This window comes from Schistocerca americana, chromosome 2, assembly GCF_021461395.2.
Source record: "Schistocerca americana isolate TAMUIC-IGC-003095 chromosome 2, iqSchAmer2.1, whole genome shotgun sequence".
Taxonomy (NCBI): Eukaryota; Metazoa; Arthropoda; class Insecta; order Orthoptera; family Acrididae; genus Schistocerca; species Schistocerca americana.
The window spans coordinates 1,083,222,116-1,083,247,581 of NC_060120.1; the positions used below are offsets into that span (position 1 = coordinate 1,083,222,116).

The 25,466-nt window shown below is 43.3% G+C and overlaps 1 protein-coding gene across 5 annotated transcripts in view; it reads right to left on the minus strand.

The window, feature by feature from the left end:
- Positions 1-19,769: 19,769 nt before the first annotated feature.
- Positions 19,770-25,466, minus strand: part of LOC124596484 (thiamine transporter 1-like) — a 611,894-nt gene continuing 606,197 nt past the window's right edge. For all 5 annotated transcript variants that reach the window (XM_047135630.1, XM_047135633.1, XM_047135629.1 and 2 more), the window contains one exon: positions 19,770-20,216. In XM_047135630.1, the coding sequence (XP_046991586.1) occupies positions 20,082-20,216 (135 nt within the window). In that variant the 3' untranslated portion in view covers positions 19,770-20,081. The remainder of the gene's footprint in view (positions 20,217-25,466) is intronic.

The window sequence follows — 25,466 nt, forward strand, 5'->3', positions numbered from 1 at the left end:
AGATTATAAATATGAAGGGAAACATACGGCCAGACAGTATTCAGATCAAAAATGCCAGTAAATCTGAAGAAAGCAGTATTTGATCAATGCATTCTTCCTGTGATGACGTATGGCTGCGAGACATGGACACTGAACTCATTTACAAAAGGAAGACTTAGGACACCACAGAGATCCGTGGAGAGATCAATGCTGGGCTATACAAGAAACGACAGGAAAAGGGCAGATGACATCCGGTCTGTGACAAAGGTTAATGACATCTTAGAGACAGTAGGTTCCTTGAAATGGCAGTGGGCTGACCAGGTCGCAAGAAGAAAAGACAACAGATGGACGAAGCTAGTACTGGAGTGGAGTCCGAGAGAGCACCGGAGGCCTAGAGGAAGACCACCAGACAGGTGGGACAAAGACATCAAGGAGATCACTGGTAACACCTGGCAGAGAACTGCCCAAGACCGTCCATCTTGGAGAAGTATGCTGAAAGCCTACCTGAATCCACGACACGAAGAGGCCACATCATTTAATGACTGAATTGGCTAATGATGATGATGATGATTTCTTTTTGTGTACTTTTTAATTTTTATTTTTATTACTTTTTTAAATTTTTGGTGGGCCTCCCAACTCCCCTCGTAGCCCAGCCTTACGCTCTCCAAGCATTGCCTTCATCTTCGAGCTTTTTCTGAATGTAATATGTGCAGTTGGCTTCCTGTACGGAAAACAGAAAAGAAATATATTCTCCAATTCCTGATAATGACCTGAAATGAGAATGTCTTCCTGATGGTGTTCCAAATAACAGAAAAAATAGGCTTCTTAACGCTGTGTCACCTGGCCACACCTGGTCACCACAGTGACCACAATCTTCCAAAGCAACCAATACTTGGCGTCTGCCGAAAAACTAAATCCACCGGAATTAAAAATTAGAACCATTCGGAACAGTCGCCGCCAATGGTCGACGGAGGTTACGTTGAGAATAAAACAGAATGTCCACCCACACAAAGGGTAAGGTATCCATCTTCAATGCACAAACAAAATCAAAATTAAGGAAAACTATCTTCACAAGACTGTTCCTTCATTCGTTGTGGTTGAAAAAATAACAAATAACAATCCACATGGGAAAAAAAGCAAACGGAAAGAAGCACATATAAACTCCTACTGACAAAACACGATTTACGTAACTTCTGAGCATTCTACTTTTTCGCCAATTTTCGTGCCATATAAACACAGCTTTACCAAACTATAGTTCCATCACTCGATGAAAGTAAGTACTTTGGTAATCAAAGTCCCGTTGAACCACCTTAATTAGTATTATTGGCATTATTACCTGACGATAATGTGGTATGAGTCAAAATTAGGTAGGCAGTCCTATGAAGCAATTGACAATTTGGTAAATGCATGATCCAAGACGACCCGTAAAAAAATTGGTGATAAGCTGCTCGAGCTAGGTCCTGACCATGTTCTGTCCACAGGTAAGAGTCCACAACTTCAGTCAATTTTAGGGGAAAAAAATGCAATAAATTGTGTGTCCAAGACTGCAAAGTGTGGCACTACGTTTAGTGGGCGGGTAAGCCGCGCACTGAGGCACGACTGCGTCCACCCCTGTCACGTGTTGCCTGGCCGCCCTGTTAATTAAGCGAACCATGTCACACGCAATATCCAAAATAACACGGAATTTGCGACACACGAATCGATGTGCGATGGTATCCTCCTCAGTGCACGAATCAAATGCTGCATGCTCTCGACGACATAAAGTCGATAGAATGAAGTTTGGCACTGGTCGGAATTGTACGATTCACTACTTTGTACCAAGTCGCATGAACTTTTTCCGGAATGGCGACGGTGGCGAGGTTTCTCCAGCGATCCGCGAAAAGCTCCAACGGTATAACTAACACTGCACTCACAGACATCAACAAGCACAAGATAGCTGTTGTGAATATAGAAACGGAGCACCAAGTTCAACGTGAATGACGGACACTGGAGAGATCACTGGCTGCGGGCGGTATTTATGTAACAATGCAGCCGTTGGAAACCTTAAAAATGTCACCCTTCCATAGCAGTCAATAGACCGCCTGCTGAATGGCCCGTTCCAGTTCTTTCGGCACCAGTAGGACTTGGGTCACATACCATTCTTTGGCCAAAATATGCGTGTTGATGAGAGCCACCTTTTGACGGAGTGCCAAATTCCTGGGTGCATATATTTTTGCAACAGCCCGAATCTTATACAACGTGGACCGCCAGTTAAGAGCTTCCATGCGCTGCGGATTGTCAATCAAAATGACACCGAGCACTGTTTGGCGTTGCTTAACACAGAACCAATCGCCGTGTACACTGCGCAGTCGAGGTTTACGAGGGAGTAAAACGGTTTTCCGAGTGAGCCCCTCTTGCCCTATCAAATTGTTTCAAAACACCGTGCAGTCTGTCAATGTCCGCCGGCTGGTCGAGGAACATTCCTAGGTCGTCAGCATATGCTCTGCAGATCAGCTGACATTCCTGGGCGATGCAGCGGACGAGCGGATCTAACGCCAAGGCGTAGAGCGTCATGGACTGAAGTAACGGGCATCACACTACTTGGAACACCGTTGATGACGACTCGTGACGTGGCATTCCGCAAAATATTTTCCATCATCTTTGTTATTTTAGTTCCAAATCCCATTCCGACCATCACTTGCCGCAGATAAGCGTGAGTTATCCGATCAAAGGCATTTTTAAAATCGATCACCAATATCGCAGCCGTTCGTAGCCTGTTACTTTTAACATATCCGATGCAATTCCGATATGCTAGAATGGCATCAAAATGTTCCTGTCTTTCACAGCACAAGCCTGATGTTCACTTACGACTTTCGGCATAACTTCCTTCATTCTGTGCGTAACACACCGCACCACGATCTTATGGTCGGCCTTCAGTAATGTTATGGAGCGAACACTGTCGATATTCGGCTTTGCGTTCGATTTTGGGAGTAGTGCAATACGCCCTTCTCCAAACTCCGGCGGTATATCAGTGCAGTTGTGGATTTCATTCATTATTGCAATTAACTCGTCACTTAAAAGACGGAAAAATTTTAAATAAAATTCTGCAGGGATCCCGTCCAATCCACGAGATTTTCCCCTAGGACTTCTTTTCACTGCTTCACCTAAATCGCCAAAGGAAAATTTCATTTAGATGGGCTCTGTCCGCTCATGTTACAACATGACAACATGTGGTATCCTCTGCAAAAAAACAGTGCGTTGAAAAATGTGCATGAACCTCCCGCTCAATTTCTGCCCTATCAGAAGTTGTCGTTCCATCCTGTTTGATCTAGGCACGTACGGCCAACCTCTCGCGCCGTTTTCGCTCTCTGTTCAGACGGTAAAGAGAGAGCCGTTCCCCTTCTACGTCACCTACAGGTTGGCTCCACGTGACTGTCCCAACACTCTTCCATCGGAGATCATTGAGAAGTTTTGCTTTGAATTGGTTAAAAACAGGAAGCAGATTAGGAGACGTTGTGACTCGCTGAGCCAGATCCTTCAGAGAGGTCTGTGAAAAGTGTGTCGTCGACAGACGCCAATGCGCCGCCGCTCGACTAAAATCGATTAAAAAACGCCTGATAGCCGGCTGAGCAACCGCCACCCCCAGCACCGTGTGGTACTGCCGCCACCGCTTTTGTCACGCAGGAGCCTGCGCCACAAGTCAGTCAATTGTGACGTGAGGCTGGCGTCATCCAAAAGACTGCAGTTAAGCTTCTAAATGTTTTCGCGTCGAGGTGGCCGCGCACGTGGTACGACGGGTTGACACATATAACTGCAGTGGTCGGAAAAAATAACTGGTATCACTTCCCCCCTCCTGATGTGGGCGGCGAGCAGCGACGACACACAAATCCTGTCTAGCCTACTGTGGCCGGTGGCGTAAAAGTAGGTGAACTGAGTCTTGTCCGGATTGAGCACACGTCACGTGTCCCGGAGCTGAAAACTGTCAACCAATTGTAACGATACAGCTTTCCCCAAAATTCATATGAAATGTCTAATACCACCTTCTTTTTTATATGCATCCAGATAGTTATTGGATAATTCAGTACTTCTTAAGACCTTGTGTGTGTGTGTGTGTCTTATATATATATATATATATATATATATATATATATATATATATATATATATATATATAATTCAGTCCTATCTGATAAAAAACTTGATATTCATTGCGAAGGAGTATAGAATGTTCTAGAAGATCGTGCGTTGTCATAATTATCGGTAGATTATTGTCATTAATAAAATTATGTACATACACTCAATTAAGTAAGTAAACAAGAAATTGAAGTAATAAGTTCTTACCAATAAATAATTAGAGACTGCAGAGATGTTAGCATGAAAAATCAATACTTCTAATTAACAAAATGGTAATCTAAAAATCCAGTAATGGAAAACGTCTTGAACTTAAGAAACAGCTTAAACGTTATTGCCAGGCGATGTATTTTCATGTATTATTTATTTCTATGTCTTACTCTGCAGTTAATAGTCTTTGTAACTGCATTTCTAATTAACTGTCCAATTGTTTACATCTCGCAGTTTTACTAATACCAGAATTTGTGGCCTTATTTGTACGTTCTATGTATTTAATCGGATAAAGTACGAGCTCTCTACTACCATTACATGTTAGCAACCAAATCCAAACTGTAATTAACTACGTAGCTACAATAATACGAGACATTATCGTAATCAATTTTGTATTTTATACCTTATTCGGCTGTTTCTTTACGTTTTCTAAATTTTAATTGTGACATCAAAATTGTACAAAATTAATAATGTTTTGTTTTGGAAGTTATTTTCAAATTCTCTAAAAAGCGACACAACGAGGCTGCGAGTTAGTTGTTGAGTTGTTGTTTTGTCAGTCAGTTTTGAAGTTACTTTTGGAAGTCAAAGAGATCATTGAAGTCTGGCCGTGTTTGTTTACATGACGAGTGTGCAGTTCCGATGTCAATTAATGTGAATAAATTTTGTTAAGCATGAAAATTTCGCATTCATTCATCAATGAACCAGGCAGGTACTAATTCAGTATTACTACGATTGACAAGTTGACAGAGATCCTGACCGTAAAACCGATTCCTCGCCGGTTTGTCACCGGCATGGGCGTACACATTGACAAAAGCAACACCATTAATGATACAGGCTACTGCGCGGCCATTGGGCAGCATTTCAATATTGCTAACATCAAAATCGGGGCATATTAAAATAGCAGTACTAGTCTGTTCGTCCTACATTGTGTTATCAACGACGGTAAAATCAATGGAGTCAATAAAAAACAACAGAGCCGTACGTGTGACTTCCTGTAAAAAGCCTACATGACAATGGGAATCACATTAAAAGGTGAGCAGAGCCGACAACTTGTGCTCGTTACTCTGTTTGTTGACATTGACAGTTAAAATGTTCCACTAACAATTCTCAAGTGCCATACACAATTAAAGTACACAAGAAACAAAAACCTTACATGTTAAAAATAGTGAAGATGAACGGAATTGAGCCACCAAAGAATAGATGGAATGCACACCAGAGAGACAGGTTTAGGTTCCGTCATCCTGAACCACGTCATCCGACCATTCCAATGATTCACTGAAAGACGTCTGTGACATTACGTCCCCCAGGTCAATGCGGAAATCGAATCCAGACAGCGTCACTGTTGTAGACAGTGCATCGACGTCTGAGTCCAGTCCGACACGGGATCCTGCGTTGGCGGCCGGTGGTCAGGCTTCTCGGATGTCCGTTCGACTGTTAGTTGCATCGGAGCCACGTCAGAAGCAGTGGCAAAACAGCTACAAAACACGCAATAAGCAGATATGCGAGGGAGGAGGGGAACCTACAGCACACACTAAGTCTATTCACCGCCCTCGACATCCGCCGCCCGCGCCGTGGGGTTGACGGGGGGGGGGGGGGGGGGGACGGTCCCAGAATCTGTTCCACCAGATGCCTATTGGAACTCCGAGAAGTATGATCATCCCGTCGTGGTTTAGGTGTTGCGAAAAATGCCTGTGATTCCACATCAGCAGTTGGAATGCGAGCTCTGGCAGTCACAGCAACGGGTTCAGTCAAGGGAGCAGAGGCTTCTGGTACCGTCACAGACTGCGAAACAGATTCCAATACAAAATCGTTTGCCGACTTTTCTACGCGTTCAGACACTGTCTCTGGTGAAACATTTTCTACAACTGGATTTTCGACAACTGGCACGTCTCCTGAGCCGGAGACAAAGGTTCTGGGACGGTAGGCACAGAAGCAGAGCATAGTGACTGTCGATGGTGGACACACGCACGGCCGCCGCGGCGGCAGCGAGCTTATCGTCGGCAACACGGCGAGCGGGTGCGGCGGGGGACGGCGACACGAGCAAAGCTGGCCCCGCACCCCGCGCAAATGAATCCTCAATCGGAAGCTGAGCACGTCGTTTACGTTTCGGACAGTTTTGGCGGTAATGGCCAACCCCACTGCAAAAAGAACAAATTTGTGGCTGTCCCCTATATGTCACAAACGCGCGGTGTCCGTTGACCAAAACAAAAGATGGTATATGTTGTCTGACAACCATTTTTACACTCCGCACACCGTTTTCAACTTGAAAGAGGTATGCAGACGACCACTTTTCTTTGTCAACAGACAACACAGTGCCGTACGGCCGCAAATGACGAGAGCTAGTGTCGTTCCGTATTTCAAACGCCAGATTAAATAATTTAATTTGCCTAACTCCAAAGCCAGCGTGCGACACAGCCACATTACAATTCTAAAGTCAAGATATCGAAATTTCCGAGCACCACCATTGAAAGACACAAAAGCGTCACACATATAGGTAAATTTCGGTTTAAAGAACACTGAATTTAGAAACGCATCAAATTGTATACCAAAAACGTCATCGGTCGTTATCATCAAGTTCTCAAGTATCCAACGATGAATTTCAAAAGCCGAGGGTTTGTCGACGGAACGATCAAATTCGCACTCCACATTGTTCTGCCTTTCCTCACTGTCGTCGTAAATCGTATCCATTACTTACAGCCCAGAAGAAAAACAGCCGCTAGGCAGAGGAAGCAGAAGAACGCCGAGGCGCCGCGGCCGAGTCGCACGCAGCAACACTGCTCGCGAGGCACCGAGGTGTTACCAGGCAGCCCGGACGGGAACCAGTGTATTCGACACGGTATGGCCCTTAGCATGCTCATACTGTAGGAGCACGGCAGAAATCACATTCGGCTCGCCTCCCTATACACAAAATTGCAGTTTTCGGTCGAAATCGGCCGCATTTGACGCGAAGCACTTCGTTCCGTATCAACGAGTGCCTCCAGGGGCCCTATCCTGTATCGTTCGTACCGATCGGTGTAGTAGGTTAGTCTCATTAGTGACGTCATTTTTGGTTTTTTATCGAAATATCCTATTCAGTAACCTTCTGAGACTTGTTACGGAACAGTCCTCCCACCGATTTTACAATTGCACCGAGAGGATTTGGATTTCGGTCTGGCCGTGTTGATCGGTGAGCTGTGGTTTATGCACACCTATAATTTGTTATTTTAAACATATTTAGCAGTTTTAGCTTTGGATTTAGTGACTGTTACTAAAGAATCACCAGAGGACGCATCCAGTTGGAAAGTGAGTTCATAATTGACTATTTTCCTTTGTTAGAAATATGATTAGGTTAGGTTGTTACTGTGAATGGTTACATCTGAAAAAAAGTTTTCGCTCAATATTCTCTCAAAATACGTGTTATTTTTATACAAATAAGAGTTTAAAGATCTTTAAATATCAAGACATCAGCTCTGCTAACGTATATTACATTAGTGTGAACTGACGCTACTAGTGTCTTTGTGTAATTTTTCCCTTAAATGGTTCAGTTAGTAACTATCGAAATGTGTTTACAACTTTCAAGTAACAATGGAAAGCAGTTATGTGAAACCTGAAATTGGAAACCTTCCAAACTATCACGCATTTATGACTTACGCAGCACCGTTTGACAATGAAGTCAGCCTATGTTCCTCTACACAATACTACAAGAATTGAGTTCTGCACATCTGTTGTTTGGCGCGGCCAAGTGGTTAGCAGGGAATGCGATACGATAGGACACAGGTTTGCGCGTGGGTGGTCGCAAATTTTTAATTTTTTTTCCTCTTCATATATCCAACACGTTATTTATGTAAGTTAAGATTTTTCTGCGATATTCGTTATTACTTACATGTAAGAGACCACTTCCTCAGTAATGATTACTACATCTACATCTACATCCATACTCTGCAAGCCACCTGACGGTGTGTGACGGAGGGTACCTTGACTACCTCTATCGATTCTCCCTTCTATTCCAGTCTCGTATTGTTCGTGGAAAGAAGGATTGTCGGTATGCCTCTGTGTGGGATCTAATCTCTCTGATTTTATCCTCATGGTCTGTTCGCGAGATATACGTAGTGGGGAGCAATATACTGCTTCAGTCCCTGGTGACGGAATGTTCTCGAAACTTCAACAAAAGCCCGTACCGAGCTACTGAGCGTCTCTCCTGCAGAGTCTTCCACTGGAGTTTATCTATCATCTCCGTAACACTTTCGCGATTACTAAATGATCCTGTAACGAAGCGCGCTGCTCTCCGTTGGATCTTCTCTATCTCTTCTATCAACCCTATCTGGTACGGATCCCACACTGCTGAGCAGTATTCAAGCAGTGGGCGAACAAGCGTACTGTAACCTACTTCCTTTGTTTTCGGATTGCATTTCCTTAGGATTCTTCCAACGAATCTCAGTCTGGCATCTGCTTCACCGACGATCAACTTTATATGATCATTCCATTTTAAATCACTTCTAATGCGTACTCCCAGATAATTTATGGAATTAACTGCTTCCAGTTGCTGACCTGCTATATTGTAGCTAAATGATAAGGGATCTTTGTTTCTATGTATTCGCAGCACATTACACTTGTCTTCATTGAGATTCAATTGCCATTCCCTGCACCATGCGTCAATTCGCTGCAGATCCTCCTGCATTTCAATACAATTTTCCATTGTTACAACCTCTCGATATACCACAGCATCATGCGCAAAAAGCCTCAATGAACTTCCGATGTTATCCACAAGGTCATTTATGTATATTGAGAACAACAACGGTCCTACGACACTCCCCTGCGGCACACCTGAAGTCACTCTTACTTCGGAAGACTTCTCTCGATTGAGAATGACATGCTGCGTTCTGTTATCTAGGAACTCTTCAATCCAATCACACAATTGGTCTGATACTCCATATGCACTTACTTTGTTCAATAAACGACTGTGGGGAGCTGTATCGAACGCCTTGCGGGAGTCAAGAAACACGACATCTACCTGGGAACCCGTGTCTATGGCCTTATGGGTCTCGTGGACGAATAGCGCGAGCTGGGTTTCACACGACCGTCTTTTTCGAAACCCATGCTGATTCCTACAGAGTAGATTTCTAGTCTCCGGAAAAGTCATTGTACTCGAACATAATACGTGTTCCAAAATTTTGCAACTGATCGACGTTAGAGATATAGGTCTATAGTTCTGCACATCTGTTCGACGTCCCTTCTTGAAAATGGGGATGACCTGTGCCCTTTTCCAATTCTTTGGAACGCTACGCTCTTCTAGAGACATTCGGTACACCGCTGCAAGAAGGGGGGCAAGTTCCTTCGCGTACTCTGTGTAAAATCGAATTAGTACCCCATCAGGTCCAGCGGCCTTTCCTCCTTTGAGCGATTTTAACTGTTTCTCTATCCCTCTGTCGTCTATTTCGATATCTACCATTTTGTCATCTGTGCGACAATCTAGAGAAGGAACTACAGTGCAGTCTTCCTCTGTGAAACAGCTTTGGAAAAGGACATTTAGTATTTCGGCCTTTAGTTTGTCATCCTCTGTTTCAGTACCATTTTGGTCACAGAGTGTCTGGATATTCTGTTTTGATCCACCTACCGCTTTGACATAAGACCAAAATTTCATAGGATTTTCTGCCAAGTCAGTACATAGAACTTTACTTTAGAATTCACCGAACGCCTCTCGCATAGCCCTCCTCACACTACATTTCGCTTCGCGTAATTTTTGTTTGTCTGCAAGGCTTTGGCTATATTTATGTTTGCTGTGAAGTTCCCTTTGCTTCCGCAGCAGTCTTCTAACTCGGTTGTTGTACCACGGTGGCTCTTTTCCATCTCTTACGATCTTGCTTGGCACATACTCATCTAATGCATATTGTACGATGGTTCTGAACTGTCCACTGATCCTCAACACTATCTGTACTTGAGACAAAACTTTTGTGTTGAGCCGCCAGGTACTCTGAAATCTGCTTTTTGTCACTTTTGCGAAACAGAAAAATCTTCCTACCTTTTTTTAATATTTCTATTTACGGCTGAAATCATCGATGCAGTAACCGCTTTATGATCGCTGATTCCCTGTACTGCGTTAACTGTTTCAAATAGTTCGGGTCTGTTTGACACCAGAAGGTCTAATATGTTATCGCGACGATTCGGTTGTCTGTTTAACTGCTCAAGGTAGTTTTCAGATAATGCACGTAATTTCGTGATTTCTGTATGTTTATAATACGAAATATTGTTGGAGATGAAATTGCTGTTAGTGAAACAACCGACAGTGACCTTTATAACTTTGCTTGTGAGAAATAATTCACCATTTTTTCCGAATATGTAGCGATTTCCTAGTATGCGGTTAGACAGGAATCTAAGAGCACAACTTAAATTACTGGTAATGTAACTAGCAGCAGTCATCTTTATAATCTTGCTTGTCACAAGCATTTATCTGCGATCGAGTCCTCAGCCACAGTAGACAGAGATGAAAGATCTCTGTCGTAATATTTTTCGACTGTAGCACCATATACGAAACTTTTTCATTCATGAGACTCATGTTATAAACTTCGATGAACTGCAGGAGCTCTCGAAAATGTGTTTTTTTTTCAATTTTGTTTTTAAGACCCAAATCATTGACGTATCATATAGGGAAGCGAGCTACTTAGTCATTTGGATCTCTAGGAGCGAGTTATAATCACATTCTGTTTATCTTCTTATTCTTTGAAACCCTCAGAATCAATTTTTCGGGTGTTTTTTTATAGATGTATTAGTACAATGTGGTTCTACACACAATTCCTTACTCATTTTCCAAAACGTAAAATCCAAAACACGATGTCAGTGTGAATGAGAATAAGATGACATAATGTGGCATTTACGACAATCTACAGAATACAGTCAAATACTCTATCGTTATTTTGCATGCATGGAAACTGTAGCGTCCCCTTAGAACTACACTCCTGGAAATTGAAATAAGAACACCGTGAATTCATTGTCCCAGGAAGGGAAAACTTTATTGACACATTCCTGGGGTCAGATACATCACATGATCACACTGACAGACCCACAGGCACATAGACACAGGCAACAGAGCATGCACAATGTCGGCACTAGTACAGTGTATATCCACCTTTCGCAGCAATGCAGGCTGCTATTCTCCCATGGAGACGATCGTACAGATGCTGGATGTAGTCCTGTGGAACGGCTTGCCATGCCATTTCCACCTGGCGCCTCAGTTGGACCAGCGTTCGTGCTGGACGTGCAGACCGCGTGAGACGACGCTTCATCCAGTCCCAAACATGCTCAATGGGGGACAGATCCGGAGATCTTGCTGGCCAGGGTAGTTGACTTACACCTTCTAGAGCAGGTTGGGTGGCACGGGATACATGCGGACGTGCATTGTCCTGTTGGAACAGCAAGTTCCCTTGCCGGTCTAGGAATGGTAGAACGATGGGTTCGATGACGGTTTGGATGTACCGTGCACTATTCAGTGTCCCCTCGACGATCACCAGTGGTGTACGGCCAGTGTAGGAGATCGCTCCTCACACCATGATGCCGGGTGTTGGCCCTGTGTGCCTCGGTCGTATGCAGTCCTGATTGTGGCGCTCACCTGCACGGCGCCAAACACGCATACGACCATCATTGGCACCAAGGCAGAAGCGACTCTCATCGCTGAAGACGACACGTCTCCATTCGTCCCTCCATTCACGCCTGTCGCGACACCACTGGAGGCGGGCTGCACGATGTTGGGGCGTGGGCGGAAGACGGCCTAACGGTGTGCGGGACCGTAGCCCAGCTTCATGGAGACGGTTGCGAATGGTCCTCGCCGATACCCCAGGAGCAACAGTGTCCCTAATTTGCTGGGAAGTGGCGGTGCGGTCCCCTACGGCACTGCGTAGGATCCTACGGTCTTGGCGTGCATCCGTGCGTCGCTGCGGTCCGGTCCCAGGTCGACGGGCACGTGCACCTTCCGCCGACCACTGGCGACAACATCGATGTACTGTGGAGACCTCACGCCCCACGTGTTGAGCAATTCGGCGGTACGTCCACCCGGCCTCCCTCATGCCCACTATACGCTCTCGCTCAAAGTCCGTCAACTGCACATACGGTTCACGTCCACGCTGTCGCGGCATGCTACCAGTGTTAACGACTGCGATGGAGCTCCGTATGCCACGGCAAACTGGCTGACACTGACGGCGGCGGTGCACAAATGCTGCGCAGCTAGCGCCATTCGACGGCCAACACCGCGGTTCCTGTTGTGTCCGCTGTGCCGTGCGTGTGATCATTGCTTGTACAGCCCTCTCGCAGTGTCCGGAGCAAGTATAGTGGGTCTGACACACCGGTGTCAATGTGTTCTTTTTTCCATTTCCAGGAGTGTATTTATACAGGACTGTGCTTAACCTGACACACAATATTTTTAGCGCAACGCAATCTGACTTCCAAAAATCCCTACAAAAGAATGGTCCTGACTAACATTAACCTATACCTTTCACAAATCACTTACCTCACCAAAAATCTTCGTTACTCGAACTACTGCAATACAGCGAGCGCCACTACTGCCAGCTAAATAAAAGATTCTAACTACTGAAGGCACTAACTACTGATAGGCATAGTTAGCAAATGAAAGATTTTGATAGAGAACAAACAATGTATTTACCTTAATAGTCATAATATATATATAGCACTTCATGATATCCAGTATTACAAATTTCAAAACTCCGCCATCTGTCTCCCCACATCCACCACTGCTGGCGGCTCACCTCCAACTGCGCAACGCTACACGCTGTTCACATCCAGCTGCCGCTGCCCAACACTACAATGGCAGGCAACAATGCAAACTAGCCACAGACTGCACACAGCACAGCCAGTGATTTTCATACAGCCTACTTACAAAACATGTGGTCAGAGAAACTGTAAAATTTTTTATGCATTTCAGCTGAGAATCATGGAAATGGATATACTGCGCCAGATACTGTTAAGGAGGAAGAAAGGGCGATGAAGGCGGGCACGTGAGCTCGATGGAATGCGGCGTCATGCGTTACGGCAACGTACACACAATTTTCGGTACTCGGAAGAATATCGCGCCTGTGTCGTCTGCTAGCCTCTTTGTGTTCGTGGCGCTGTGCGCGCTGCAGTGCGCATGCACGTATCTGTGGCCGCTTGGTTTTGATTGGCTTGCGTGACACAAACCGACAACAGCGCTTCGGTTCTGTAGACCCGAACGGCATCGCTACCGGGAATGAATACTGAATAATGCAGGGACTCTAATTCGACCACTAGACCGTTCGGTGCTCTCGAGTACCGAAACGATCGGCACAATGGCGGAAAGATACAGAATAGGAACCCAGTGCAGCGCAAAACGCGCGCCCAATGTCCCAGCAGAGGGACTGCCGAATTAGGGGGCGCGCTGCCGCGTGTGTGAGATGCACAGCTGCTCGATGCACCAGCTGTCATTGAGAGCGCGGCCGGCCTCCGACACTCGGAGACCACGCATCTCGTCCCTGCTGTCCGGCTGACTAGAGTGTAGCCTGTGCGGGGAGTGGCAGTGTCATGCTGGAGGGCGCCACTGCTAGCGATGTGAGCTTCTTTGCCTCATTTCTATCACCGTCTCGTCTCGGCCCTGTCTTTGATCGACTGCCACTCGCTGCCGCTCGGGTCGTGGTCCGTATTACAGCGCAAGCACGAGAAACATCTACGTGAGGAGATGAGAAGACGAAACATAAAATTTATGATTACAAATCAAATTTTCAATTGTACACTGCTACAGAGCAATAGGCGCTGTCGTATTTCAGAATATATCTGTCGATTCCTACCGTTTCGTCGTTTTCAGAGACTTCCGGCAAACTTTGTTCGCACATTCTTCTCCAACCTGTTAATTACTGCAATTTCGTACCTTACGGTCATTATAGTAGTATAAAATGCATAAGGTAACATCTTTGTCACAACAGAAATGTAGTATGAAAAGAGGGCTGGCAGGTGTAGCGACATAAAAAGGAGAAAATGAAAGGGAGCCAACAGCACCCCAGCACCTGGTGTTCCCAGGCAGTTACCCGATGTTTCTTCGGTGACCAGACGAGAACCGGTGTATCTTTTTTTTTTTTTCTGGTGTATTTTTTCCTGATACTCTCCATTTGGCTCGCAGTCGGGAGGACGACGGTTCAGTCCCGTCTCCAGCCATCCTGATTTAGGTTTTCCGTGATTTCCCTAAATCGTTTCAGGAAAATGCCGGGATGGTTCCTTTGAAAGGGCACGGCCGTTTTCCTTCCCAATCCTTCCCTAACCCGAGCTTGCGCTCCGTCTCTAATGACCTCATTGTCGACGGGACGTTAAACACTAACCACCACCACCACTCTCCATTTGGAACCGCACCCTGTTACTCAGTAGTCTCTCTCTGACTTTCCCTCTTTTTTTTAAGTATATATTATTTTTTAATTTTTTTGTCGATATAGACACATACATGATGGCTGATTCCATTTCACCACCTGACGTTAACTATATGTCAAGAATTATCTCTGCTAGAACAACATGTAGCACACAAGAATGAGATTACATTGTGAATCATCGAATCTCTATTGCGAGAGTAAAAGGACAATTGCAGGAAACAAGAGGAGCTCGCACACATTTTCACAGGAAAACTTAACAGTTCTACATCTACATTGATACTCCGCAAGCCACCCAACGGTGTGTGGCGGAGGGCACTTTACGTGCCACTGTCATTACCTCCCTTTCCTGTTCCAGTCGCGTATGGTTCGCGGGAAGAACGACTGTCTGAAAGCCTCCGTGCGCGCTCTAATCTCTCTAATTTTACACTCGTGATCTCCTCGGGAAGTATAAGTAGGGGGAAGCAATATATTCGATACCTCATCCAGAAACGCACCCTCTCGAAACCTGGCGAGCAAGCTACACCGCGATGCAGAGCGCCTCTCTTGCAGAGTCTGCCACTTGAGTTTATTAAACATCTCCGTAACGCTATCACGGTTACCAAATAACAGTTGAGTAGTTCCTCATAAGCATGATGCAATGCAGCTGATAAGAAATTTGCAGAACGTTCATTATGTTTCTCACTGTTTTTTGTCTTAAAATATTGTTCCCAAACGTAGGTCAGATAAAAGAGCCCATCAAGAATTTGCTAATCGATGAGGGCATAGACAGTATTGCCCAACAACCACCCAGCAATATTGTGTTTTGCACGTGGAAACTATTTAAAGTCTGGTACAATGACACTGTCAAAAAAGAGATGGGCCGGTGTAGTTTGAGTGATGAGAGCTGTCATCGACTGGCAAGTCCTGCACACATCAGAAACAGCATGACATTTCAGGCGGTGTTCTCTGGTGTCAGGCACGCCTCACCTGCACAGTTGGAGGAGGCGAGAAGATGGATATCGGCTAAACGCTGATTGGTGGGTAGTGTATTATTGACAACTTCGTACCACAGTGCAGACACATCGGACGAAAAGCACTGTTATTGATATTTGACTACATTTGCTTCCAGTTTACAGTAGGTAAGCGAACATGCAATTTATTAATCGGAGGTTGTTCCATCAATTCCATATACAGTTGCCGTGCTGTCCTGTGTGGATCCGTGGCTGTGCGGAGGACATAACTTCTATTCAGCATATATTCTCGTACAAGGGATGTTCGCCAGCGACACTGGGACGCATTCAGAGTGTGACCGATAGGTTCCCAGCAGGGCTGCCGTCAGCCGTGTGGCAGTGCGGTTCGTGAGCAACGCTGCACATTTGCGGTTGAAATCTACTAGTCCAGGTCCTCCCTGTGAAGGGTCCAAGCCACAGACTGTTGCTTGCAGTTTAAAAATTTTCTGGCGCCAGAGTAGCCAGTAAACTGCTTGAGATATAACGCATCTTATTAGTTTCGGCACACTAAGCAACTGCGCCACATACCATGCCTTACAGAGGATAAAGGAACTGAAGAGCTTCCCTTTGTGGTGCAAGGTAAGCTGCTGGGTTGCATGGCTTCTGCAAAGGCCCTTCATGGATTTCAGAAGCCTTCTCCAATTTCGTGCTTGCATATGCTGCGGACACGCAGTTACGTCTAGGCCCGTCACCTTGTGGTCTCTCACGACTATGTACCATGGACGGACAACATCGGTGGCTTGCAGACCCAGTGGAAGTAGCATAGATTTACGAGTACTGATCGCTGCTCCCATCGCACGTTCGTACTGGCGAAGGGAGGACCGAATCGAATCCAAGTCGGTTGTTCGGTCAATGAAAGTACTTACATAGTCTGCGTATGCCACACATTTAATGGAAGCATTGTATATTTGTACAACTTTTGATGTCCGGCCTATTGTTCTGAGAAGCGGGTCTGTGGCAATAACGAATAGGAACAGCGACAGCGGACATCCTTGTCTGACACAGTGGCAGATAGGGATCGGTTTAGTTTGCCATCAATTTATTGTGACTACTGATCTTCCTCTCGTGAGAATATTTTGAATAATTTTGATAAATTCTCCGTCAAACCCTATTTTTGCCATGACTTGTAGCAGGTACTTATGGCTTATGCGATCGAATGCGTTCGCGAAGTCTACGGATAGAATGGCTGCCGTGTGCCCTACTATGTCTCGGTATACAGACGCTGTGTGCAAAATATTGCGGTGTGTCACTCCACATGTCTGGTAGGAGCTGATAGCTTTGTTCATAACTGGCTTCATCTTCGCTGCAATGCACTTTGCAGCGGTTTTGTAATCCGTGTTGAGTAGCGCGATGGGTCGAAATTCTTGGAAACGGCATGTGTGTCGCGTTTTGGGGACGAGCACAACTCGACCTTCCAGAAAATTAGTGGGAATTTTGGTGTCACGGACTACTTCGTTAACTATATCGGTGAGTTTTTCTCCAAAGATGTCCCAGAAGACCTGACAGAATTCGGTTGGGAGTCCATCGGATCCCAGAGAATTTCCTTTAGAGCATGATTGTATAACAGATTTTGTGTCTCGTATTGTCACGTCCGCTCTCAACTGTTCACAGTCCGCGTCTGAAATGTCAGACTGCACGTCATACTTTAATGCTACGTCATCTACCTCAACGTCTCGAAATAAGGCACTGTAGTGGGCTGTAATATGTTGGAGAATCTCTGCTTTCTGTCTAAGACGCTCGCCAGTCGCCGTTGTTACCACTGTCACATGATTACATCTTGCCCGTGTTTCAGCACGCGCGAGGTGATAGGACGACAGTTCTTCGTCGACTAGAGCGCACAAGGCGTGACTACGGACCAAGATTCCTTTTGCGTTTTCAGTATGTATGAGGAGAATCTTTGGGTTGATACGGTTTAAGCGGAGGTAGAGATTGTCATTTGTACCGACGGTACGGTACTGGTACTGGTAAAATTCAGATGTGCGCTGCGTACATCTTGCCCGTGTTTCAGCACGCGCGAGGTGATAGGACGACAGTTCTTCGTCGACTAGAGCGCACAAGGCGTGACTACGGACCAAGATTCCTTTTGCGTTTTCAGTACGTATGAGGAGAATCTTTGGGTTGATACGGTTTAAGCGGAGGTAGAGATTGTCATTTGTACCGACGGTACGGTACTGGTACTGGTAAAATTCAGATGTGCGCTGCGTACATCTTGCCCGTGTTTCAGCACGCGCGAGGTGATAGGACGACAGTTCTTCGTCGACTAGAGCGCACAAGGCGTGACTACGGACCAAGATTCCTTTTGCGTTTTCAGTACGTATGAGGAGAATCTTTGGGTTGATACGGTTTAAGCGGAGGTAGAGATTGTCATTTGTACCGACGGTACGGTACTGGTACTGGTAAAATTCAGATGTGCGCTGCGTCCAGAACGATATCTCCTAGCTACAACATTGTGAAACCATTCTAATTTGAGGATTTGCGTAGGAAGTCCACTAGTCGAGTGTTGTGGTGGCGTCGTGCTGGAGTGCACGACTGCTAGCGAAGGGAGCGCCTTCGCCTCAACCGGGTTATTTGCGTAATTTGCGTGCGCCCCATTCCTATGCCCGTCCCGGCTTGTTCCGACTTTGCTCGACTGTCGCTCGCTGGCATTCGGGTCGTGGTCCATATTACAGCGCAAGCACAAGAATCGTCTGCGGGAGGAGACGAAACAAGACGACTAATGAATCAATTTATGATTACAAATCAAATTTGCAACTGTACACTGCTACAGAACAATATGCGCTGACGTATTTCAAAACATATCTGTCGATTCGTACTGTTTTGTCGTTTTCAAAGACTTCCTGGCTAACTTTGTTCCGACATTCTTCCTCAAACTGAGTTAATTACTGCAATTTCGTATATTACGGTCATTACAGTAGTTTAAAATGCTTAAGTAAGCATATATGTCACAACAGAAAGGTAGTGTGAAAAAAGAGCTGGCAGACATAGCGACATAAAAAAGGAAAAAATGAAAGGGGGCAATCTGTATTTTATAATTTGTGCAAAATAGTCTATAAATGTGCCAATTGTCTTCTCAATCAGAAAACACAGATTTATGTAATTAATTACGAACTCGCACCATCAAGAGGACATTAAACTCAAGTATTGTCTGTGATGTGCAAAGATTTTGTTAATACGCACCAGCTATTGTAACTGTAATATAAAAAGGTACGTAGCATTAAAAAACGTATGTTATACATGAAGTGTGCTTATTTAGGCAAATTATACTTAAGTATCTCCGTCTCCTCATTACTTGAATGTTAATCATTTTGTATTAGTTTATCTCCAGAAATTACGATCACACTGATGGAACAAACGCAGCACGGAGGCAGGAGGAACAGTATCGTTTTCCTATCATTTCTGAAACAATCCTTTTCAATTGTGTAGTGTTGATTTTTTTTAAAGTCAGTAAATATTTTGGTCCCTTATTGTCGATCCGAGTATGACTGCATCACAGTCATGAAAACGCGTGGAAATGATAATGTTGCTTCCTACTAAACTCAAATAAATTAATCTGCTGCTTCCTGTCCAAAGAATGTCTGGTATTTAGTGACTTGTTACTATAAGATAATTCAATCACTCTCTGATTCTGTCGCCAAGTTACACACAAAACATCATTGTATCTCGAATAACACAACACTTGGCGCCCGAACAGGGACATGATCAAAAATCATTTCGTGAATGTGTTTAAAAAATTTCAGTGCTTTTTCTAATTATACTGTTTCATTTTTTCATGTGGATATGTGGTAGCCCACAACAAATTTTATGCTATCTTCCTATATTGACAGATACGTCCTCCTTCCTCAGAACATTTGCATCCTATTACATTTGGTTTGTGCATATAATTAGCACGTATTCTACAATCAATGGATGTTTGTTGAGTAGTTAATTGTTTTTTAAGTCCTATATTTTAAAATGTGGATTTAAAACATTACTGATTCCACCTTACTATTTGGAACAAAGATAGTGTTCACTAAGTTCTCAGATTGGCAACTGAAGTACATCACTGATAGAAATAGTTCTTTTTACCATTTTACCAGCCTGAGTTTGAAATAATAAGTCTTTTGACTTTCATGGGTTGGATCACAAATACAAAAACATTAATTTTAATTTTTGGAGAACAATATTACCACTGCCACAAGCAATACCAGCATGGTATTATTATAGTTTTCTTCTACATTTACATGTATCAAATTAAGTGAAAATGAAAGAAATGTCTCAAGGCAGTTTCCCTTTACTATTACTACTACTCATTTACGTTTTGTGCACTGCCTAATACATACTAAACAAAATATTGTACACAACAGGAAAGAAAACTAGCTCATTTTCTAAAATTGTATCACCTAATTACTCATTAAGTACAAGCCAAAGTTAAAAAAACCTATTATTACAATACAGTGTGTCAGTTGCCAGAGATCATTGTATCATTGGGAAGCCACAGTTTTTCTCTGCATATGTTATGCCTGCACAGTGTATACACCGTCGCCACAGAAAAGAAAGCACCCAGAACCAAGAAGTAGCCTCCATAAACAAGGAACTGAAACAGAATAATCTCAAATCAATATCCTGCAATAGTTAAACTCATATTACACAACAACTTTGTAATATTATAGCGATAACAAGAGAGAAATAACAGTGTTTTTACTTATGTTTTTTTAATGTACACATTTTTGGCAATAATTCACATTCGGTCAAAAGAGATCACCATTATGTTGTTTTTAACAGCTGCTTATTTGCCTCCACACATGATGTCAATAGTACAAAATGTGGCATTAACATGGACATAACAGAAAAAAAGAAATACTGTGTTTCACTTAATTTCTACTGCCTCAATGAAAAACTTATAATATAATAAGAATGAGCATAGAGACTGTAGAATGTAGTATGATTAAATTAGGAGAATCTTGTTACAAAAGACTAAGTTTAAAAATAATGCAGTTACTCTCTGTATGTAAGAAAGGTTTTGTGAAAAATATAGTACTACATTACAAAATAAAAACATTGAAAATATGATAAGGGAACTAAAATCAGTATACTGAACATGAGGGATCCCACTTTTGTTTCTACACATTGTACAATGTATACTAAATATCAACTGTGCAACCAATTCCAAAAATGTTAACAATATCTAATATAGACCACAGAGTATTATGATGTGGTGTTTTTCAGAACTGAATATAATAAGAATACTGATTCTTATAATTGAAGATAGATCTACATAAGCTGATTAAAGTAAGAAAATATACACAAACCTCAAAGAAGACTGCAAAAGTAAAATTAAAAGAGATGAGTATGAAGTGAATGATAACTACATTTTAAAACCCAAAAATAGTTGTAAAGCAACTTGGAATCTCAAAAAGAGAAACAAACCAATGCATATTCATCCCCTCATTGTGTTACCATATATGCTACACAGAAGGAAAACATTCCAGGGATGTGGAAAGAATCAAGATATATATTAACATGAGACAAAGGCATCATACAAATTTAATCTGTACTGTGTTCATTATTAACTATCATTCTACCACTTAATGCTATTCAAGCTTAAGAGATCCAAGCTGTTACTTTGAAAAACACAGCTAATCCCACACTTACCTGTTGCCCCACAGACTTGTTAAAGAAAACACAAATGCCGGACTTTTATATTCATTACAAAATCATTTAGTACCAAATCTAAATTGTGTGTCGATGAATGTATAAATTCAGCATTTGGGCCCTGAGCTATAATTCTTGATGGCAGACGTGAGTATTTGCCATTCATAGAAGCAGAACTTTCCAGGGATGGCTCTGGTACAGGTTTGCAAGTCTGCACTACCCACCAATAATTTTGTTCAACTGTGTTTGCTGTTTGAACTTCCTAAACAAGTGGAGACGTAAGTAGTGGGGCAATGTTCATATGAGGGCACACTGTGTTGTTGCTAAATTTATTCAAGATGGCGACAATGACGTCATCCATGATGGCGGCATGTAGACTTGGCAACAGCTCATGACATCATCCAAGATGGCGGCTTTCGGCCGGAAAATAGGTCAATTGGGGTATGTCCACTAACCTAACCTCAGGAAAAAATGGCAGGAAGTTTGAATTTTGGCGGGAAATTACACCAATTGTGCTATGTCCACTAACATAAGCCTCCAGAAGAAAAAATGGAGGGAAGTTTGAATTCCAACAGGATAATGCATGCAAAACAGTGCTTATCTTTATTAATATTCATTATTATTGATTATCATTTATTAACATTCATTATCATTAATTATTATTTATTATTTTATTATTATTTAATATCATTTCTTATTTATTATCATTTATTATTTATTATCATTTATTATTTATTATCATTTATTATTATTTATTATCATTTTTTATTATTTATTATTATTGACCTGCCTACAATAGAAAATTCCCTCCTCATTCAAAATCCAACATGATAATGGCTGCATAAACGTACATTTGTTTATTATTCATTATCATTTATTAACATCCATTATGATTCATTGTCATTTATTATAATTCATTATCATTTATTATCATTCATTATCATATATTATTATTTATTATTATAGGCCTACCTCCACTACAAAACTGTGCCAAATTCCAACACGATAATGTCTCGAAAACTGTACTTCTATTTATTATTATCATTTATTATTTATTCAAGATGTCCGATTTTCTCGGCGAGACAGCCATTTTCCTTATATCCATAACAAAAATCTATCACAAGTTCAAATCCCAACACCATACTCCTTCACATGTACTAACTTTCTCCATCACTTATCTTTTTTCACTGGTAGCCTATCAGAATCGCGCCAAATAATAAACTGCACTTATAGTAACGTAAGTCACATCCCTGAAGACTTTATTTCAAGCAGTACGGTCATCACTTGTTCTCCAACACAAGCAGCACACATCTTTGATATCGCAGTGCAGTCGCCACGACGTCTGCACTCCAAATGAATTAGTTCAAATCCTCGCCAGCCCCTGGCCAGCGCGCAGAGACACTGCCGATGCCTGTCACGTGAGGCGGCCGGCCGCGGTCCTTTGTCCGCTCACCACATGTATTCGTCGCCTCCACACATTTCCTGCCCAAACTGTTTGCGTCGGAGCTTAACCACATAACGGTCGGCCGATCCCTGCAACACTTTTGGCGCCAAAGTTTTTTTCCTGAGCACGTTCAGACCTGTCGATGCCGACCATTCATCATCCACCACGTGTCCTTGTGCAAGCGAGAACACAGTGCTACACTTTTGGCGGCAAAGTCTGCTCGATAGTGGAATCCGCAATGACTGTATAACAGCATGTTTGGTTGGCAGTAGAACGCTCGCTAATTGACTCTCTGTCGCATGCGCATTATAAGTGTACAATCGTTGCACTCCCGCCCCGATTACGTCCCACACACTCCATACACGCGACTGACATAGTCTTCTGTAAATATGCTAACTCCCACATCGCTAATCTAACCTATCAATTACCTCAGTACTTAATTCCGTTTCAGTTTTAATCATATTAAATAATTCAGTTTAAAATTTCATATACACATGCAAAGGTGTTCAACTACCTAATTTCAACTACTTTTCGAGGACCAGACAGCCACCTCCTCCTAGGAACTAGCGCCAAGTTTGAATTCTGGCAGTAAAGGAAGGTCACTTCTGCTTTCTCTACCAACATAACAAAATTGTTGGAAGTAAAGGGCACTTGTACTAACCTCAGCCACCCGACCGCCGCTTCCTCCTAGGAACCAGCGCCAAGTTTGAAATCTGCCATTAAACAAAGCTCACTGGCGCTTCCGCCACCAACCTAAGAAAATTGTTGCAAACCAAGCTCATCACCGCTAAACTAAGCCACCAGCACTCAGCCTCATCCTACACATTTCGCGTAAAAGGACTCACCCTGCACTAGGCCCATGGATGGAGGAACCGATGTACTTTGTTTAGGAATGGAGTATATGTATCCCACCGACAAGTTTCACTCCATACAGACCTGCAAAACACTCCTACATAACTCATTTACAATGCTCTAGACACACGCTTGCTAATTGTAAACAATTAAAAATAACGCATAGCACAGCCTTCAGACATGCGAACTGCTCATAGATAATGCAAAATATTTACGTCCAAACAGCCAAACAACTGCTAATTTTCGGAAATAATTTCAGTGCATAGGCTAGTGGAAGGAGGAACGAGTGTCCTTTATTTATTTGGGACATTATCTTCTTGAAACGTTTGCTTCTCATAGGTTTCGATATGAAAGGCTGACCTAAGGCATGTTCTGAATTCCAGTAGTGCACTACACTTGGCAACACAACCACACCCACCAAGATATTCATTCCAATCCAGACCTGTAACTCCTCTACAGATAAATTTGTCCAGTTATTTGTCGACTCACTCACAGTCTGACCGGATTGCTGTTATCTCGCAAAAACCACTCGGACTGCTCTGTGCTGCTCAGGGGAGTAAGGAAGGACTGCACTGTATTTATTTCAAGCCCCTTTATTTAGTCGTGGAGTATATTTGTCACAAAACACCTGTACTGATCCATCTGTGGTCATCTGACACAGGCCACAAACACGTAAACAACTCCTAATTTCACCACACAATAGCAAACAGCTCTTAAATAATGCAGTACACAATATCAGCAGACGAGCTCTGTACTCTTAAACTCTCCAAATAAAGCACAGCACAGTGCACAGACATGCTCGCAAAATAGTGCAACAGACGCGCCCAAACACCCACAGCTGCCAAACAGACCAAAAGTCTCTGGTCGGCCTCCCCCCAAACATGACCTCTACCCAGTCGCCTTCGCGCCTGACACCGAAGAAATTGATATCGCCTATGCGCCTTAGACTACGCACCAAAACAGACAGCGCGAGTGCAGTCGGCGGGGCTGGGTGTTCCAGAGCCTCTAGCCAAGCTCAGCTTCCGAGCGCTTTGACAGCCGATCAGAATGGGCACTCTCCTCTGACACATGTCAAAGCTGCATTGTTGTTCTCATGTATACCGCCAGCGTCTCAGGTCTGGACCTGCCTTCACGTCTATTGTCAGAATTGCCCATAGTTCGTTGCACACACGATTAACGCGCCGGGAAAGCATTTACTACTCACCTGCAACCGAGATGGTGACGGAAAACCAATCACTGTGATCTGTGCTGCAGGCACGTGTAAGCATTGAGAACACTCTATATATTTTTGCGAACAACTTATTTAACCATACAGTATATCTATCACACTGTCACAATACACCCACCCAGGTGTGCCCTGGGCCATGTTGCACAGTCCACAGACACACGCCCAATCATAATGTCAGTACATACTATAGCAAAATGCTACTAAATAATTCTTCATACAGATGTGGATATACGCTCAGTACTCGTAAACTATCCTAATAACGAATAGCAGAGCCTGCAGATCCGCTTGCAGAATAACTCATATACGTCCGAGAAGGGATTCACTACACTTTCAACTACCGTTGCATATTCATATACACACAGAAAACAACTCTTTCTTTATTTTTCTTAGGTGTAGTTTTAATAATGTCCAATTTAATTTTTAACTTATAAATTAAATCCACATCCAAATCATCTATTTCTTTCTCCAACGAGTAATTTGACAAATACAGAGAAGGTATATTCTCGAATTCCAATACATATCTAATTTTCTTCCTCTAAAGTACTTGTTTTATGGCTTTAACTATTAGCTCTGTTCCTTCCTACAGCTTTTCTAGGCGAGAGCATTCGGGGATTTTAATTTTTCCTCGTTATCTCCACCATGACGGTAGAGTTAAAGCGTTCCACGTC